Source organism: Embiotoca jacksoni, unplaced genomic scaffold (assembly GCF_022577435.1).
Source record: "Embiotoca jacksoni isolate LCO1_2020_lvr unplaced genomic scaffold, fEmbJac1.0.p SCAF_3, whole genome shotgun sequence".
NCBI classification, from domain to species: domain Eukaryota; kingdom Metazoa; phylum Chordata; class Actinopteri; family Embiotocidae; genus Embiotoca; species Embiotoca jacksoni.
Genome location: NW_027185381.1, coordinates 22398947 through 22418208, shown reverse-complemented (window position 1 = coordinate 22418208; position 19262 = coordinate 22398947). Strand labels below are relative to the sequence as shown.

General features: G+C 42.7%; 2 protein-coding genes across 3 annotated transcripts; one reads left to right on the top strand and one right to left on the bottom strand.

The window, feature by feature from the left end:
- The first annotated feature begins 372 nt into the window (after positions 1–372).
- On the top strand, positions 373–15798 carry bcl2l13 (BCL2 like 13). Its single transcript, XM_069162552.1, has 7 exons — positions 373–455; positions 1544–1748; positions 4148–4237; positions 5052–5208; positions 6223–6295; positions 6406–6534; positions 12699–15798. Exons 2-7 carry the CDS (start codon positions 1607–1609, stop codon positions 13743–13745), a joined length of 1638 nt encoding a protein of 545 aa, XP_069018653.1. The 5' UTR covers positions 373–455; positions 1544–1606; the 3' UTR covers positions 13746–15798.
- Positions 15799–15881: 83 nt separating this feature from the next.
- bida (BH3 interacting domain death agonist) lies at positions 15882–18670 on the bottom strand. Of its 2 annotated transcripts, none has more exons than XM_069162553.1 (4): positions 18569–18670; positions 17675–17952; positions 17110–17243; positions 15882–16436 (listed from the first exon to the last, which is right to left on the bottom strand). In XM_069162553.1, the coding sequence occupies exons 2-4, from the start codon at positions 17934–17936 to the stop codon at positions 16239–16241; spliced, it is 594 nt and encodes a 197-aa protein (XP_069018654.1). In that variant the 5' UTR covers positions 17937–17952; positions 18569–18670; the 3' UTR covers positions 15882–16238. The 2 variants fall into 2 exon arrangements, with proteins under 2 accessions (XP_069018654.1, XP_069018655.1); XM_069162554.1 differs by having other exon boundaries at positions 15882–16433.
- Positions 18671–19262: the final 592 nt, after the last annotated feature.

Below are 19262 nucleotides of genomic sequence, written 5' to 3'. Positions count from 1 at the left end.
AACTGCGGTGCGAAGGCGACTAATGGAGGTCAAAGGGCCAAGGAAAATGAATGGAAGGAAAACTTAAGCTTGTTCCGGTTTCATTTTGTTTTAGGTGAATATTTTTTTTTTTAGCTTTCCCCCCACTTTTTATGGACAGATCATTTTTTTTAAACTCCCATCCGCGTATGCTTATATTTCTCTTTAAAGAAAAGTCGCACCGATCCTACTAAATCCTGAAGCTCACCTTCTACGCGGCGCGGTTGCTGGAGTATTATTTTGAAAGGTGCGACAGGAAGTTGTGTTCTCGCCAGCTGGTGTGCTCTCCAAAGCACATTGTGTACTCGTGTGCTGCTGCTGCCGCCTTCCAGTGGTTGTCTCTCCACTCCAGCTGCTGCTGCGGGAGACTGTTCGCGTATATTTCCCCTCCCGGCTTGTCGTTTGTCCAGCACCTGCTTGCCTTTTGGACAAGGACGGTAAGAAATGGATCCACGTTTTTTATTTTTTATTTTTTTATTTTTTTTTATTGTCAATGCAGCACCAAAAAAAACAAAACGTGTAACGTTAAGCTAGCTCACATGTGCATATGCATGTGAGCTGAGGTGTTGCAGCAGCGACTGGTCTTATTAAAAAAAACTGCATTTTACAGCGTAGCAGACGTGTAATTTGTAGTTAATTAGCTGAACTCTGTGTCTGCGTGTTCATTATCGGAGTCATTTGAAGTCATGCTGGAATGTTATTAAAAAAAATGATTAGAATTGTATGAATCTATTATTCCTACAAGAACCATTATTACATTATTATTTGATAAATAGAAGTTTTGCATTATTCCGTTTTCACCACAAACAAGCGATACGTTTTATTTTGACAGTTAAAGCCGGAAGTGTTTTTTTTTTTTTTTTTTTTTTTTTTTTTTTTTTTTTACACATTTGGCGGACTTTACATGAGTATAACTTCTACTCCTCGTGGTGTCGTCTCTTCTCTGGAGGGCGATGCGAGACGAAACAGTATATAGCAAAGCACTATTTGAATTTTCACTAAATCATTTTACACTTTTACATTTTATTTCACATTAAAGTCTCTTTATCAAATTTTATTTTATTTTATTTATTTTTTTTTTTTTTTCCGACCCTCTTTTCGTCCCGTGTGTTATGTAAGTTGAATTGTTTCTTGATGTTGGAGCGAAACGTACCGGGACCTGTCTTGTCCCACTCTTCGTCTGTTCTCATTCAGCACCCATGCAGTCCCAGAGGTCCAACAATTCTATTTAATTATTGAGGTTTAGATAATGAGCATTTGGCAGATGGGCAAAGGGAACTTGTCCCATTGCATAGTGGGCATAGGACATTGTGAGACTGAGTGGGACATCTGTTTTATGTCATACATAAACAGCTGTTTTACAGTAAAAAAAAAAAACAGAGTTCATCCTGAAACTGAGTCGGATATGGATTTTCTTAGGTTTTATCAACGGGTGCCTCAGCCACAAATGACTGTTCTTCAGACTGTAAAGATGGTCACAGTGAAAGCTTCTTATTTTTCCCCCTCTGGCTGTCATTTCCTCAAGGTGAGACGTCCAGCTTTGACTGCAAGAATTCATGTGCCTGAGAGTCTGACAAACGTCTGTTCAATGGCTACCTCGGGCTCCACCTCCTCGGCCTCCATCACTGCCGCTGTGCCTGAGGGTTTCCATTATGAAACCAAATACGTTGTGCTCAACTACCTGGGAATGCTGCCCGTCAGTAGATCACAGGCACCAATAACAGACGAAGGTGAGAGGTTACGATTGTGGCACGCTCGCGATCTGTTTTTGGGATTGCGTCAATCTAAAATGAAGACACGAAGCAACAAGTGATGTTACACGTTGTTGTTAATCCTTTTGTGTATCATGTCGTGAATATACACACACACACAGTCCTCACAAATAGATTCACACGAATAGAGTTGTGTGCACTTGCACGCACGGCGGTAACACTAAATATTCGGGGTGTGTGGGCACGTAGCCACCTGCCTGCCAGCTCAATTTAGCTCCGTCTGACTTTGGCATGGAAACACATTCACAAAACAAAAAACAAAACAAAAAACGAGTGTGCACGAGTCAACATGACAAATACAAAGTAGTCAGTGCTTGTAAAAAAAAAATGGATGTCGTGTAAGGTTCCCCATTAGCACGGCTGAACTTTTTTTTTTTTTCAATATTCCAGAAGAGCTCAAAATTCACCTGTTTTTATAGAAGCTGTTATAGCAGGCCTGCGCCGGGACCTCAGGCTTTCAGCATCTGGTTTTTCATCTTGTGCCTGGCATATAAAAAAAAACCACATCGGTCTGTTTGTCGAATGGTTTTTGACCCGTTTGGCACTTTTCCTGAACACGTTTGTAGTTCTTTTCCATTGCAGATCTATGTCTGCACATAATGTGTGAAACGAGGGAGGCTGTAGTTCAGTTGGTAGAGCGGGTTGCACACTAGTCAGAAGGTTGGTGGTTCGATCCCCAGCTCCTCCTCTCCGCATGCCTAAGTGTCCTTGAGCAAGACACTGAACCTTGTGTTGTAAGTCGCTTTGGATAAAAGCGTCAGCTAAATGTGATGTAATAATAATGTAATAATTAAATAGCACCAACATTTCACTGTTCTCAGTTTGTCTAAGGAAGATATGGTCGCACAGTGTTAGTAGTAACTAAATCTTATTGACTACAGGGAGAGAAACATCCCTGTTGTTCAATAGGAGCATTTTGCAGGACGACTATTTAAGGTCAGGGATGACAAAGTAAATGAGTAGAGCTGTCTGAAAGAAATGTGTACGTATTGTGAGCAGGAAAAAGGAGAGGTGAGCAGGTGGAATAACAGAGGGGTGGGGGGAGCTTTCTGTATTTCCTGTCCATTTTATTGTTGTGTGCATGCTTGGAATGGGCGGAGAAAGGCAGATGAGGTTGCTGATCCCTGCTTTACGCTTGACCCAGTCCAATTTCTGACAGCCTGTCATGAGTAATCACTGTAGGATTACTCGCACACCAATGGACCAAAGGGAAATAGTTGTCTGGTTAGCTGTCTGGCTGAATGCTGAAACAGCACCAAGCCCAGGAAAAACCAACACTGGCCCTCAGGGCGTTCACGTATGAGCTGCAGGGCCAGAGACAGAAAAGGAGAGTGTCTTCGTACTTCCTGTTTAAAAAAATAAAATGACAGGTTTTTAATTCCCGTCACAAAAACATGAATTGGAAAAGTGACATGAATCAGCTGTTAAACAGATTAGGAATGATACATGAAGGTCATTTGTATTTCCTGTCTGTTGGCTGCTCGAATGGTGACTCGGTTCCAAATAGGTTTTTTTTTTTTCTCCATCATTGTGGAACAAAACAATTAAGTGTCAAAACAGGAGAGGGCGTCAGCCTTCCGTATCAAGCGACTGCTGGTCCGCTCCAGGTTTAACAGCTGAATTTCGAATGTGTGTAAAAGCTCACAGTTCACCACCCATGCAGTGTTTGTGTCAGTTCTTTTGCCCCTTGCGTGGTTCATTACACTCCCAGCTGTGTAGACTCAATCTCGTAAATAATTCACTTCCTCATAAGCTTTGCATTGGTGCTCTTGTATGCACGCAATGACAGAAAACCATGATCAGCTTGTTCTGGTTTGAGTTGAGCATCATGTTGAACGACTTCAAGGTGAAGTGTGTTCGTGTCCGCTGCACTTCAGCCTGCAAAGGTAATTGACCCCCTCCAGGAAAGTTAGTGTTTGCGCATGCACAACTGGTTTGTTGGCAAACTGGTCGTATTTGTTGTCATGCTAAGTGTGCAGGCATCATTTGCTCGTGCTTTTGCTTGAGTCTAGAGACTCTTGCATGATGTAACTGCTCAGTTTAGACTCACCTTCATGTCTCTGCATGTTTATATTTTCAAACAGGCAGAAGTCTTGTTGAGGTTAAGATTTCTTCCAAAAGAAACCAGATATAAACAACAGTTAAGATGTGTTGAAAACTTTACAAAATTTCCAGCTTAGCTATAAAAAAAAAATTAAAAAAAATTGCATTGTGAATAGGTTTAGTAGTGTTGTGTAAAATGCTCTATCAAACTGTACTACTGAAGTGTGTGTGTGTGTGAGAGTGAGAGAGAGTGAGAGTCCATATGTCTTGTCACGTTTTTTTAATTTAATTTAATTTTTTTTTATCTCTTTCAGGAGATGTCCAGATTGAGAGAGAGAGGACCAGGATGATAAAAGAGCAGATAGAGGAAGAGCAGAGACAACTGGAAGATGAAATCACTGCCTGTAAGTGGTCACAAGCGCACACACACACACACACACACACACACACAATCAGCTCCACTGGTTCTCCTTCAATAACACTGCAGCTGTTTGTGTGTTAGTGTCTTACAAAAATGTCCTGGTCAGGTCTTGAGTCGTCGATTTCAATTTCCCGTAATGATTGTTATAATAACAGCTTGGCTTTGTATGGATATCTCTGCTGTCAAGTATAATAATTGGGATTCATATTCCCATTTGCACAAAGTAAATCAAATAAACACACAATCAAAAGCCCCAATGTTTTACAAGTTGTTTTTTTTCAAGCATTATACCTCCAAGTCTGTGTTATTCTTTGTTCATTCAGTCAGTCGGTCTGCCCGTGCAAAGGAGGTCAAAAGTCAGTTATTTGCCAGTGTGAATATATGAAATGTATGCTTTCAAAGACAACTTTGACTGGCATGACTGACAGACCACCCTCCTGCTCATGTGGCGTGAAGAGGAGGTGATCTTTGTGAACGGTGGCTGGCTTGGTTTCTGTCTACTGTACATGTAGAGCTTCCTGCCCCTCCCCGACAGCTCACATCCTTGTCTGTTTGCAGGAGGTGTTCCCAATCTGAGACACCCTTTTATGTTCCTGAAAGAAACATACATGATTAAATCTTAAAAGTCTAAAGGGGCAGATTTTACAATATATTTGTCTTGACTGCTTAAATTTTGTGAAGTGTTTCGTAGATCCAGAGGTGCTGTGAAATTATTTTCCCCGTCTTTTCTGCTGGCACATGAATAGTTCCTGTAAATGACCGGAACTGCTCATCTGAGATATCATTCTGTCCTGCAGCTTTTTCCAGCACCGGCTTTGACCGCCACACGTCTCTGGTGTTCAGTCCAATCAACCCAGAGAGCTCTATTGAAGACTGCCTCGCTGTGCTGGGAGACAAAGTGACCAGGGAGCTCGACACACACCTGCCAGCAGCCGCACACACACTCCTCACAGGGTGAGTTTGCAGCGCTGCGACTGGGTTTGAAAAAACAGCTCACATAATGAACTGTGCTTCTCATTGGCAGAGCTGGTGTACACAAACATGTGAGAACTGCTTACGAATGTTCAATCCAAAAAACTGAGAGCAACGTTTCCATTATTCTCTTGCTACAACATGCAAACTGTATGATGAAAACACCGGTGCCACCATGTCAAAGGAATGACATCAATGTTCAAATATTGCTTGTATTGTTCAGTTTCTCCTGTTTTAACTCTTGAACTTCCCCAGTTTTGCAGTCAGATGAGGAAAAAAAGCTGTTCTGCATGAAACTGACTGAAAGCTGCACATGTAATTCTGAATATTGTAATGTTAGAAGTATTGTACACATAAACATACATATACAGACGCATTCATTCATTTCACGACACATCTATTTATCCCATAAACCCTCATCATACCCCTCCTTCACCAACACAATCACGTGGACACAGTTTTCTCTGGAATTTATTTTCTTTGTATTCCAATCGACACACACGGAAACTTCCTGTATGCACACAGTCACGTTTACTTTTCGAAACAAGCCAACAAAAAAAAATCCAGAGTCTTTTGGAAAGAAACAGTTACACAGTGTTCACAATCTTAACACAAATACGTGTGTTATTTGCTCCGTGTTGGAAATATCTGCTGTCCTTTATTTATTTTGGGTTGAGAAACCGATAGGAAATCAAACTTTTGCAGATGCAGTGAATCTTACTTAAAGCTTAACATAAGTGAACTTCACCCTGCCAAGGACATTCATTACTAACTGCTTCAGTAGCAAGTTCAGTGTCTGGCTGATAAGGCTGTGGTTTCAACCTCCAACTGTGAATGTGTGTGAGTGTGTACGACACGGTTAAAAAGGACCGTATTAGACCGCGTTTAAAGTAGATTTCATGATGCGTCGTCACAATTATCACAACTGTCCTTTCACATCTCCCTAAACATGCAGGCGTTCTGCTTTATACCACTGTTGATGTCTGTGTGTTTCAGACCTCTGGATTACCAGAGATTCAGAGACACAACGCTGGACCTCTCAAAACGCACACAGGGAGGCTGGAGCAAGGTGAGTCGGCCGGGAGGTTCACAACTACTGAAAGAAATGACAGCTTGCCCAAGACATGCAAATGGTTTGTGTATTCACTTCTTTTCTGTCTGTATCACCACCACCACCAGGTGTTAGTGCCTTTGGTGCTGCTCCATGCTTTACAAAGCGAAAGCCAGTCTGTGACAACTCTGGTGAATTTTGGGCAGCGCTTCCTAGAGGAAGATGAATCTGACTACATTATCCAGCAAGGAGGATGGGTGAGTTTAGAAGCATCTGATGAAGGAAAATAAAAACATTGTTATCGTTACATTTTATTTTTCACCTGCAAATCCAAAATCACCACCTGTTCAGTTGAAGAATATTACCAGAAATGTCAAACAGTACCACACAATTAGAATAACAAAGCAATAATCCTGAGAAGACAACAGGGTAGAAACGTATTTGAAATAAGTTCAACTAACTTATACAATCAAGAGCAGCAATTACCGAGTGCTTCCTAGTTTCATCGAGGCCTAAATATTGTCCAAGACTGAGCAGAGCTCATTGTATGAAACCATAAGATGTTATGCCAAGGGAATGAAAAAAATGCTTGCAGCATGTTCAGAATACACACACAGGTCTGTAAATGACCAGATGAGGGCAACAATGAGCTACCACCATCTCAGTAAAACACCACAGGTCAAAATGAATATCAATACATTCTCAACAGACCATCAATACAAATAACCTGGCAGTATTTAAATTGTATCCAATGTAATGTTTCTTTTACTTTATTAGCCAAATTACAAAAAAAAAAAAACAAGCAGCTTCTGGATCCTGACATACTTCAGATCAAAGATATTGATTAATACTTCCGTTTCCTAGAATGTTGCCTTTATTTATAAGAAAAAAACGGATTATTTGCACATTTAATGATGATATCGGACACTTTTTAAGAATCCATAACATGAGCTCTGCTCGTGTGAGCTACTTGCTGGCAGTTACAGTTCAGCTGTGCACTTTGGAACTGATACGTCCTGATGCGACTGTACACGGCATAAAGCACTTCCGCTCTGTTGTTGACAAATGAAGAGGTAGCATGAACGCATCCTGCCATCTTGATCATGTGATTTCTTAATGTTCTCTGCACTCACACTTTTCCATGTTTTTGTATTGTCGTGGATCTCCAACTGCAACTTTTCTTGCATTTTAAGTTATGCATTTTTTTTTTCAGTGATAAGAGCCGAGATAATTTAGTTCCTAATAAGCAGAGCACTGCAATGGCGCCTCATGGATGAGGTCATGCTGACGAATGGTCACATGACTTGACATGTTGTTCTAGTCGCCATTACGCCATTTGCCATGACGCTCCGCCTGGTTTCATGCGATGCAATGTGAACACAGTACACTGGCTCGAAACAAGGCGACATTATTGCCCTGAGTTATGTCACAGGGGATGAAGAGATGAGAGGCTCGGGCAGGGTCAGCAATGGAGGGATGAAGAGGAAGGAGGAGGGAGGGAGAGAGAGAGAGTGCCATAGGAAGGGAGGGTACACTATAGAGGGGAGGGGGTGAGAGATAAGAGGGAGTGAAGGGATGGCACGGTGAGCCAGTGAGAGCAAAGTGAAATCTGCGTTAGTTTGACAGCTCCCTGCATGCACACTTTATCTCCGAGCAGCTTTCTTCCTCCGCTCCAACACGACAACGCACTTGTGTTTTTAACTCTGTACAAGTGTAAACGGCGGTTTCAAGACTTTGCACCGAGGTAGGACGTTTTATTCGTCGTGCAAACGACACTGTGAGCTAATTGGTCGTGATGTGTGCATGTCTTCTGCTCCAGAAAATATGAGCGAATATGCAGCAGCGAAAAAAATGATCTGAAGACGAATCGGTCTTTCCTCTTTGGCAATATGTCCAGATAGTGTTGTTGTTTAGTGGTTGCATGTAAGCGCACTATAGGAGGTTTTTTTTTTTTTTACAGCACAGTGATCTTTGTGAAATGTGAACTTAAAGAGTAAAGAACTGAAAATATACTAAATGAAAGCTGATACTAAATGAAGGGACATTGTGGTTTTGTTTTTTGTGGTTTTTTTAAAAAATTTATAGCATTTTATGTTTTCTTCAACATATTCACCCCTTCCATGTGGTCATCCTTTACCATATTTGTTTATTGACATAATACAGAAAATGCTTGTGCATCTTAGTAATATTTGATTTTAATTTAATTTTGTATGTTACACTGTTGAAAAGTAGATATTCTGTCGTTCCGGTTCTCTTTCAGGACATTGTTGTAACTGAGGTACAAGAGGCAGACCGTGTTAGGTTCGGGGGGGCCTCTAATAAAGCCTTTGTTCGTTACATGACAATACAATAGGGATTATTATGACCCTAATATGGTGTACAGTTCATTTAGCAGGAACAAAACCAGTAGCACAGCAGGGGGGGGCGGGTAGGAGGAGAACATGATTGGGAAGAGATGAGCAAAAAAAAAAAAATCATGGCCGACATGGCGGAAGAACTCGTCGTCCATCTTTCTGTCAGTATGCTTGCATGCTGCTCTTGGCCTGTCCTCTTCAGGAGTCAGGCAGCTGTCCTTCTGACAGTGAAAACTGCTGCATAAGAACTGAATGTGCACAGCTGCCATTTCACATCGCTGTCCTTGTGAGAGTGATGTAACGTGAAGCTGGAGATTTAAAAGTGGCACAATGACAATTGCACCTGACCTCCTGGCAAAGAGAAGGATGCGAAATATATTACTGCAGATTATATGACTGTGAATTTATAATCAAAGCAGCATTTCTTAAAGGTATTTCCCCTTTAGTTTTATGTTGGCAATTGCTGCGTCTGCTTGGAAACAGTGATGCTCTGGCGGTGATATTTTCAGGACAAGGTGCTATAAGGGATCCATGCTGAGCCCTGTCAGGGCACGTAACGTTCCACTGGGTACAGTGGAGCAGTGCTCCCCCACCCCCTGTTATGTAAGCACTCTCTCGCCAGCTCCAGGGTTAAACATGTCCATCGCTGTCCTACTGCATCAGCATGAGTCTGGACCAGAGAAGAGTGCCGGCAGAGGAAGTCCCCAAAATAACTCTTAATAATCCTCTAAAAACATCCTCATCACCACCAGGGGCTTGACTGACCCACTTGTAGCTCGCAGAAAAACTCGCCACAGCAGCAACACATTGGCCGGCTGCCGATGTTTATACTAGCCAGCCATCCATTTCTCAGCTCCCTCTCTGTCGACCCATGAGTCCCACTGTTGTCACCACACTGGGAATGATGCCTGGCCAAAAAAAACCAATACGTATTGATGCAAATTGTCGCGCAGCACACAACAAGAGATGGTTGCATCAGTTTAAAAAGCAGTTTGCCAAAGGCTCTCCCCAAGTTGTCTGATTGCATAAACACAGTCAAATCTCATGTCGTCTAATCACCAGGCTTGTGCGCAGTTTCAGGCCGCAGGCAAGAGTATCCGTGATGTTTCTGTATGAAACCGAAGATGATGTTGTACGCCTAAATATGACAAGAAAATATAGCCCCTCTTGGTGATTGTAAGCCAGTTTTAAAAGGGAGTCACACTATTCAACTTCCACGTGTTGGTTCAGGTGCAGCCGGTTGCTGGTTTCTTGCTGTCCTCTCTCTCTCTCTCTCCACTCTGTGTTTTAGCCATCTGAGTCAGCTGCTGTGTGACCTCCTGCAACGTCCGACCACTCGGAGCGGTGATGACATAATCCTCATAAATGTTAAGCGCGCATACGAGCCAGAGAACATTACATTGATCAAAAAAGAATCCCAAAATTGACCTGTGCGCAGCGGATTTAGATGCGTGGTGTAGATTTCCGATGTGTAATTGGAAGATTTGATAATGTGGAAAGTTAACTCTTTGCAACAAGGCAGATCTAACGTTTGCAGGTAGGTGTAGCATATTGACTGCATGTGACAGTCTTGTGCCAATGTAGCAAGTACTTGTCACAGTTGCATTGATTTGGCATTTGTTTTCTTCTCCTAAAAGACCCTCTTTTTTTTTAGGGTGGGGGTGGGGGGGCAGTGGTTACTGATATCCAGCCATCCTATGACAGGGTTTTCTCTCAGGTTCATTGTTTAACATCAGAGCAGTGTAACGTGGGAGAGTGAACAGGAAAAGGAATGTCAGGTAAGCTTCACACCTTTGGCTTGACAACAGGAATGTGCAGTGCTTTTATATAGTTTTGTCTCGGGGCGAGGGTGGAGAGCGAACCTGAACATACAACAACACATTGGTTAGTGTGTTTCCCAGCTTCAGCAGGACTCAGAGAGCCTCTGCACCATTAGAGGAAAGACAAATCTGCATACAGCAAAGTTAGAGCAAATTCAGGGTGCGTTGTCTTCTCGGGTATGTTCTTTTCATCGTTTATAATTTGTGTTGGCATTGTTTATTGAAGTACTAAAGATGTTAGCCTCACCAGCGCTCTAACTTAGAGCTGCAAGAGGTCAGACAGAGAATTTGTCCTGTTCAATTTGACTTGAGACTTTCAGCTGTTTTGTTTGACGACTACCACCAAGTTAGTTAATAAATGGTTTGCAGTTTGTGGAGAAGCCAGTTTGTATATTTTCCTTCTGTTGCTTTCAGTCTGTCCTTCTTTGAGGTTTAATGTCGGGTACGGTTTTAGATCAGTGAAGACTTCACAGCAGACGTGTTCCCGTTTCCTGAATCCCACCAGTCAACCTTTGCCTCTGCTGTGGATTTTCTACCACACAGTAACCTTGTCGTGTTTCGTCCAGCTGATGGGGAGGCTGTATTTTGTGAACCTCTCTTGCTCTTCCACATGCAAATCAGCTTATGTAGAAAGCAAATGTTGGATAACGACAGAATACTGTTAAATTTAATCTCTTGCCCGCCTCCCAGGATACAGCTGCCGTGCACAACGCGAGTGTCCACGTAAGGAAACGAACCTTCGCAGCTTGCAGGTCAATTTAAAATCACATTTACATCGGCCAATACCCGGTTTCCATAATGCCTCCTCAAAATTGAAATGGCGTGCGGATCAGATGTAAATTGGTGGCCACGGACACTCTGTGAGGAACATAATGACACATTATCACGATTTCAACGGAGTGTGTTGCCTTCGGAGCTGGTCTGAGCTGTCAGAACCTTTCTGTCCGTCACACCCTCCCTCCCTGTTCGACAAACGCCTCCGTGGCCACTGTCTGTTTGAATCACTGTAGCTCAGGTCACACCTACGTGACCTGCAACGCCACAGAGAAGCCGACCCAAGACGGATCCAAATTTAACTTCATCTGTCCAGCACAATTCATCACCTGCAACTCCACATCAGCTTTTTTTTTTTATTATTATTATTTTTTGTATCAAACACTTAGCCTCGTCTCTGCATTTTTAACCACAAGATGCACCTGCTCAGATAGATGTGACTGTTTCAGCTATACGACAAAGTGGTTCCGTGTGAGGAAACGTTGCTCTGTTGGACAGTCAGCCGGCCACCTGGATGGATTGCCGTGAGCTTTCGGTCCCAAGAAGATGCATCTCCACTAATTTCAATGGCCTCTAGCGCCGCCATCGGGTTGGCTATCATTTGGGCATCTGCGTCAAATATCGCAACGAATATTGGATGGAAAAACCATTTGTTTCGGTGCACACGTTCATGTCACCTTCAGGATGAACTGTGTTTAGTGCTAATTAGCAGGTGGTAGCAAAACAAAGCTGGTATGGTAACTCACTCATAATACTAGAATATGTTGTATTCCTTGCAGTCCTGCCAAATGTTGACGTAACAAACCAGCTTTAAACATTAGTTTGACCTTTTAATATCCATCTGTCCCTGCTTTATCCTGTCGAGGGTCACAGGGGGGCCAAATGCACATGCAGCTGTCCCTGCTGTTTCATAAAATTTATTTTAATGTATTTTGCTCCAGCAAGCTCACCTCTGTGTCATTCATCCCCACGTGATTATACTGTATAATGTGCCTGTTACATATTAGGGAAGCACTGCAGATGGTTCCCGAGCTGTAGTTGGGTCACTAGGAGGCATCAAAGGCTCACAGAAGGTGCAAAGCAGTGCAGCTTAACACATTATCTAGACTGCTGCCCTTTGCAAGTGTTGACTCAAAAGCACTTTTTATTTTCACTCTGTGTCCGTGGGAGTATCATATTTTGAATTAAGAAACGGGGGTTTTGGTTTTCCAGTCTAATTTTACCTTACGACCTTGCCTTATAAAACTTTGTGTTTTACTGAAAAAAAAGATGTTTAAATAGATTTCTATACTAACAGTATGGAGGTTTTTTTTTCTGATCGTCTTCATTGAAACTATCCTTTATAATAATGCACTGAACAAGTAAGCTTATAATAAAATAAAGCTGCTAAACCTTCTGCTTGAAACTCTTCTTTCCTGTTTAGTAATAAACAAAAGATAAATGCCACCTTTGTTCCTGTCTCTCTACCCCCAGGGGGAAATATTCAGCCTTGTGCCAGAGGAGGAGCGAGGCGTGAACATCGCCGAAGACAGCAACGACATTTACATCCTCTCAGCGGAGCAGCATCACGACCAGCTCAGCTCTCCCGCGTCGCTGCTCGGCACTGGAGACAACAGCAGTGAGCAGAGCTCCTGGCAGACGGAAAGCTTACCTGTGTCTCTGGCCGGCCACGAGTCTTGGGCACAGGTCGCTGCGATGGACCCCGAAGACGTCAAGAGCCTGGACAGCAATGAGGGCGTGGCTCTGGCTGAGGAGCGCAGTGAAAACAACTCGTCAAACTCTGACATCGTCCACGTGGAGCGCGAGGACGCGGAGCTGCTGGAGGAGGGCGGAGTGATAGATGAGAGCATGATGAGTGTTTTGGGCACCGAGAGCGATCTGGCTGAGCTCAGGGAGGAATTCAGGGACCAGATTCCACCTGCTCCACCTGCCGTGGCAGACCTCACACCCCCAGCCTCCCTGATTTCGTTAGAGGACCCAGTTGTGATAGAGACGCCCCCAAGCTTGTCAGCGGAACCTTCCCTCATCTCCTCAGAACCAGAGCTGCCTCCTCCTGGCCCACAAGCTGCTGCCCCACCTCCAGCTGAGCCAGAACCTGCAGCAGCTTTGCCTGTTCCTGCAGTAGAACCAGAGCCTGAGCCAGAACCAGCTGCTGCCACTGCCCCAGTGCCTGCTGCGGTGGCAACCCCACCTCTAGCCAAGGAAGTCCCATCAGCACCAGCAGAGCCTGAAGCCACGTTAGAACCAGCTTCTGAACCGGAGCAGAAGACGGAGCCCGCCACAGTGCCTCCCCAGCCAGAGGAACCCCAGCCGGAACCAGAACCAGAGACTGTGGCAGAGCCAGACGCCACGGTGACTGCACCGCCGGTCTCAGTGGCCCCCGTAGAAGCTCCAGCCGAGGAGGCCCCGGCGCAGCCGGAGCCAGAATCAGAGCTCCCCCTGCTGCTTTATGGAGGAACTGTTCTGGCGCTCCTCGCTGCTGTTATGGCTTATGGTGCCATAAGCTACCGGCGGAAATAGAAAAGAAAAGTATCACCCTCGGGGGAGGAGAATGCAAATGTTAAGATGCTCAAGTAGAAAATAAATTTATTTGTATTCCCATGGTGGGAGTCTCCTTACCAGTTGTACTGGATTGATCAAATGAGAATCTTTTTTTTTTTTTTTTTTTTTTTAAATCTGCTGTATTTTCCGAAGGTTTAAAATCTTTGAAAGTTCCCCCCCTTCCTCCCCCAGCAAAAGAAAAAAGTCTCACCTACCCCACAAACAGACTGCTGCTTCAACCCACCAGGTGCAAAAAGAAAGCAGAAAACAATGCACTCCACTATACATCTTATTTTCTGTTTTTCTTCCTTCCATTATCCTTTTGTGTTCACTTGCAGTTTTGTCTTTAACTTCTTTATGAATCCAACTTTTCATCTCTCAGTAGGAATGTATGTGTCAACCTTTATCCCTCTTCTACTTTTGGTTTCTCTTGTCCGTTTGGATTTTTTTGCACCACATGATTCAGTGACACCCCCCCCCCCCCTTCCCACACACACGGAAAATTAACTGACAATGTTCCTGTAGTTAAATCAAAGTCTACATCTACTGTATTTTCCAGCTCTTCCTCTCTCTAAGCAGCAAAATCACATTTATATGTCCCCCCCCCTCTAACTATGATGAGTAATTCTGACACTTCCTCTGATAAACAAACCAAATGTGTGATATCGAAATGAAATGAGGAATTTATATTTTGCCTCATTTTTCTTTACATACCACACAAGGGATTAGTATTACTTCACATGCAGCACGTTTCATTTTTGTCTATTGAAACATTAAAGATGCTGCCAAAGGTTACGTGAAAGTATTTAAATGTGCCCCAAGGTTCAGCACTACGGCTGCATTTTGTAGAAATTACACATCAAGCACTCTTAAGATTGACAGCTGGACATTTATGTACTGTGAAGGTCTAAAAACACTTAAACGCAGCAAGTAACAAGGTACTAATTCTTGATGCAATGCAGTTCTCCCTCTGCTGTTTCATACATACAGTATATCGGATGATCTTTGAAGATCCCTGATGTTTTTGTTGTTGTTGTAAACGGCACTACATTTTGTTTGCGTTCGCTAAACAAGAAAATGTCAGCCTCTTATTACGGAGAGCAGCAGGAACGTGATCGGCAGCACGTGAATACAGTCTTCCCTTTAATGAAAATGTGAATTTACTGCAAGTACCAGCATCTTTTCGGTTACTTTGCCGTCGTTACCTTTTCAGTCAGGTGTCTTTACGTCCTGTGTATTTTGGCCTTGTACCCTTTTCTATTACTGGTCCACCTGCTGTTAATGTACTACAACCGTTCAGTTACAAGTGCACCTGTCGCAGTGACAGGATCTCGACTATATACACCCCCCAAGTAGAAGATGAGGCGGTCGATCGATGTAGGTGATTGAAAGTCAAAATACGATCGTTGGTGACAATCAGAAAAACGTATGCTTAGATAATGGTGTTACAAAGGTTTGGTTTCTCAGTACTCGTAACAAATACCTCTTGAGGTTGCTGTGAAATTAGTTTTTGCATTGTCACGCAGCTGGTGAAATCCCAGCCTTGACGTGGTGTGGAAGTGGTTAAACGGGAAATGTTCAGTGGTATACATTTAGTGGAATCTCCCTTATGCCTCCCTCAGATTCAGATTGCAGAAAACTTGTTTGACTCATGTCATGAAGAGATGCTGATTAGCAAGGTGTCACACCACGTTTCACGCTCACTGCTGCTGCCGCTCCACGTAAATATCTTCTCTGGGGTTTTGGGGATATTGTTGTAGGTTGTCAGGGTAAGAATTAAAGAGTTGCTATCACATGGTGTTGTTGGGATAGATACCATGTTTGATACAGAAAGGATGTCTTCATGTCTGTCTCGGTATTACACATGGTAATATGCATCAACTCCGACTATTCCTGCTTTCAAAGGGAAACTGTTCAAATTACAGAGCAGGATGGATGTCAATAAGGTCCCAAACACGGCACTTTGTACCTTGAGTTTCCTACAATCTACTGTTTCAACTGAGAATAATAAACAGATTGAACCATTTAAGAACCTTTCTGCGGTGGTCTGTTATTTAATATTATAAGTACACGATGCTTTTTTAAAGTATTTAAGACTTCATTAAACTCAAAACCTGAGAAAAAAAAAAACATGTATTCAAGTTACAAAATATGACAATACATGGAAATGCCAAAAGCAAAACAATTCATTACAAAAATAATCACATTTTCCAATATAAAATTAAAAGATACACTTTCAAGCAAAGCGTAAACTGAAGCAACAACATTCAGTAAAAATCAAGTGTCAAAGTCACCTCCATGTTCCCGTTTTAAAAATAGGATCGTAAATTCAAATGACGGTTAAGTGTTTGCTACTATTGTTGCGTAAACACAGCTCCTCTCACTTTCATATTCAGCCATCTTCAACCACACGTTTTCACTGTTTTTTTTTTTTTTTATTTTTATTTTCCTCTGAGTCTGCAGCTCGGAGAGTCACCTGGTCCCTGTACGCCTGATGTACTCCAGCGCGGCGGCGAACAGGGTTCTCAGCAGCTGCGGGGCCTGCTCGCACACTCCCTTCACCAGGGTGAGGGTGAGGACCACCATGACTCGCTCCTGGGGAAGATGCTCCAGACCCACGCCCCGATTCATTAACCTCTCCACCTCTCCGGCAAGGTGACGCTTACACTGCTGGAAAGCAGACATAAACACAAAGATCAGTCAGTGCTGGAAGACAAAAAATGTTGTTATTGAAACTCTTCAAGACTTTGACTGTTAAGTAGAGACTCTACTTCATGCATGGTGGCACTAGAGGCTGTATTAATCAAGCTAATCTCCCTCTGTATATACACATGTCCGTTTTATATTTTGCACTGGTATACTAAATCCTTCTTTCTTTTCCCCCCATTAATCGTGCAAAGTTTTGTAAATAAAAATGCAAAAAAAAAAAAAACATGCAGTAGCCTTTTTTTTTTTTTATTTTTTTGGTGGCCGATTTGTTAAAAAGAAAAAACTACGTTTGGTCAATTATGTTTAAACCATCGTTAATGCAATAATGTTAACATAACTCAACGTCACTCAGATTACGAAAGAGCGTATTGTTGTTGTTGGTGGTTTTCTTTTTTTAAACAGACAAAATCTAGACGGGAAGTCTAGGTGGAAGTAAAGAAAAAGTACAACATAGTTGTCCAACAGCTCTCAAACAGAAACGCGGCTGCCGATCAGTCGTGAGAACCAACAGGATATTTGGTCCCGCCATGGTTGACAGTGAGTCTTTCAACTGTCCACAGAGTGACACACTTTGCCACTGAGGTGCCACTTGCAGGATCCTTGGTGGACATTCCTGAGCGCAGAGCGGACTCACCTCATAGGACGAGGCTAATATGTTCCTCCTCAGGTTTTGGGTGGCCCGACTCACGATGCTGTCTTCCAGCCTGGTTGCGATTTCTCTCAGCCCCAGTGCAACCTCCCGAATGGTTGCTGCTTCTACATGGTCCCCTGCGGGAGAACAGGATAGACAAAAACATCAGTATATTTCAAATCGACATCATGTTTAAGGTTCTGGATTCAATTGGGAAGAAAAATGATGCTGCCGTATATCAGGCAAAGACGTTGCGTCCGTCTTAACATTCGGGACTTTCATTTGACACTCTGTGGACGGTGGAAGGTCTCGATGCAAAGTGGGTGTAATGGTTTGACAGCTGTTACTTCCTGTTTTCACTTTCTAGCAGTATCAATAACTCCTCCATGGCAGAAGTACATATTTGACTCACTTGCTCAGGGTGTGTTTAGAAATGTTCAGCCTTGGTAAGACCGGTGAAGGAGCGCTGATCAGAGGCCAAGATTTGCGGCGCTTAGTACCAAACCGATTTATCTAATGTCACCTGTGCAGTTACAAATGATCCTGGGTACAGATCCCAGATACTTACTGGGCCACTGCAGCTCGACTGAGGGCTGGATGTCAGATAAAATCATTTGTCTGATGGGCAGGTGGCCATCAGTTTCAAGGTATCCATCGTCCAGACTGTGGATCCTGGGACCTTTGCAGTTGATGTCCGGGGTAAAGTCCAAGTCCTTGCCCAGGGAGAGAAGCTCTTTGCTGTAATGTGGGTTTCTGCAGTCCGCTTGAAGGAAGGAGAAAATGACCAGGGCTGCGTTTGGCCCCCTCGTCAGCTGCTCCAAGTCGTCCATGATAATCACTCCGGGCCTTTTAATTTACACAGCAACATTAGTTAGTCATGTACCCTTAACATCGCGATTAAACCGTTTCGAAAACTCTCTGAAAACAAACATTGCCAGATAAACTAGGGCACCAATTTTTAGTATTTAACTACTCTGAAGTTAGCTTCCCATTCGACACTCAGGAGCGGGACTTTTAACTTACGTGAGCTTGTTAATTTTTTTTGCAGCTCTCCCTGCTGTAAAAATCGTGTTAAACACATGAACTAGATTTTAATTGAATCCATCTCGGATCCACATAAATCTCTTAAAGCAAATTTAAGTTTGGCCTAACTTTCCGCTTTAGTGTCGAATCGGAAGCTGACTTCAGCGTCGTGGCTCACAAAACATTACATTCTTATAAGAACCATGTGAACCAAAATTATTAAATTAAACGACAGCATTAGTTATTTATTTCAGCTGACTGTCGGTTAAAATGTTTGTTTTTTTTAAATTTATTTAAATTGTTAAACTAAATGGTAACTCTATTTTCTACATGAGTTAAGCTTTCGAGCATCATAGTTGTGGCTAAAGTTAAGTAAAAGTAGTAACCAACTATTAAAACTGTAAAATTTAATTTCGAAGCGGTGCCTAGTTTTACTCACGGTCGTCTCTGATGTCGGTTACATTAACTTTTACACAAAAAACAAAAAAAAGTAAAGTGAGCGATGCGCCACGAAATGACCGACGACTCTGCTTTTGCGGTGGCGAACTGCGGTCTGAGCACGAGCACAATTCGACTGATTGCGTCACCGGTAGGCTGGACTTGAACCCATCGTGATGCCTTCACGTACCGTCGGAACAAGTGGAATTCAGTGGTGGAAGAAGTATTCAGATACCTTTACGAAAGTAAAAAAAAAAAAAAAAAAAAAAAAAAAACCAATGCAGCAGCAGTAGACTGTAACTCGGTACATTTGCTCAAATTTATAAACACACTCTCGACTACACTTTAAGGCAAACATTGTCCTTTCTACTCCACTACACTCATCTGACAGCTTAAGTTACAACCGTGCCTCTCTAAATTTGGTAATTTTCAATTTACATTTTTTTTTTTCTGATAAAATGAAGGATTAAATGTTCCTTTGTGGGGCAACAATTTTCTCCAAGTGTTTAAGCTAATTAACAATAATAATAAAAAAAAAAAATTAATAACCCTCTGGAGTCAGCTTCTAACAGAACTGAAACAGTACAAACAAGACCTCAGATTTGATAGAATAGGGTGTCATACTTTAGATTAAACTAAACATTACATGAAGTTGTTAAAAAATAGCACAACCTACAGCAGAAAATGCAACATAA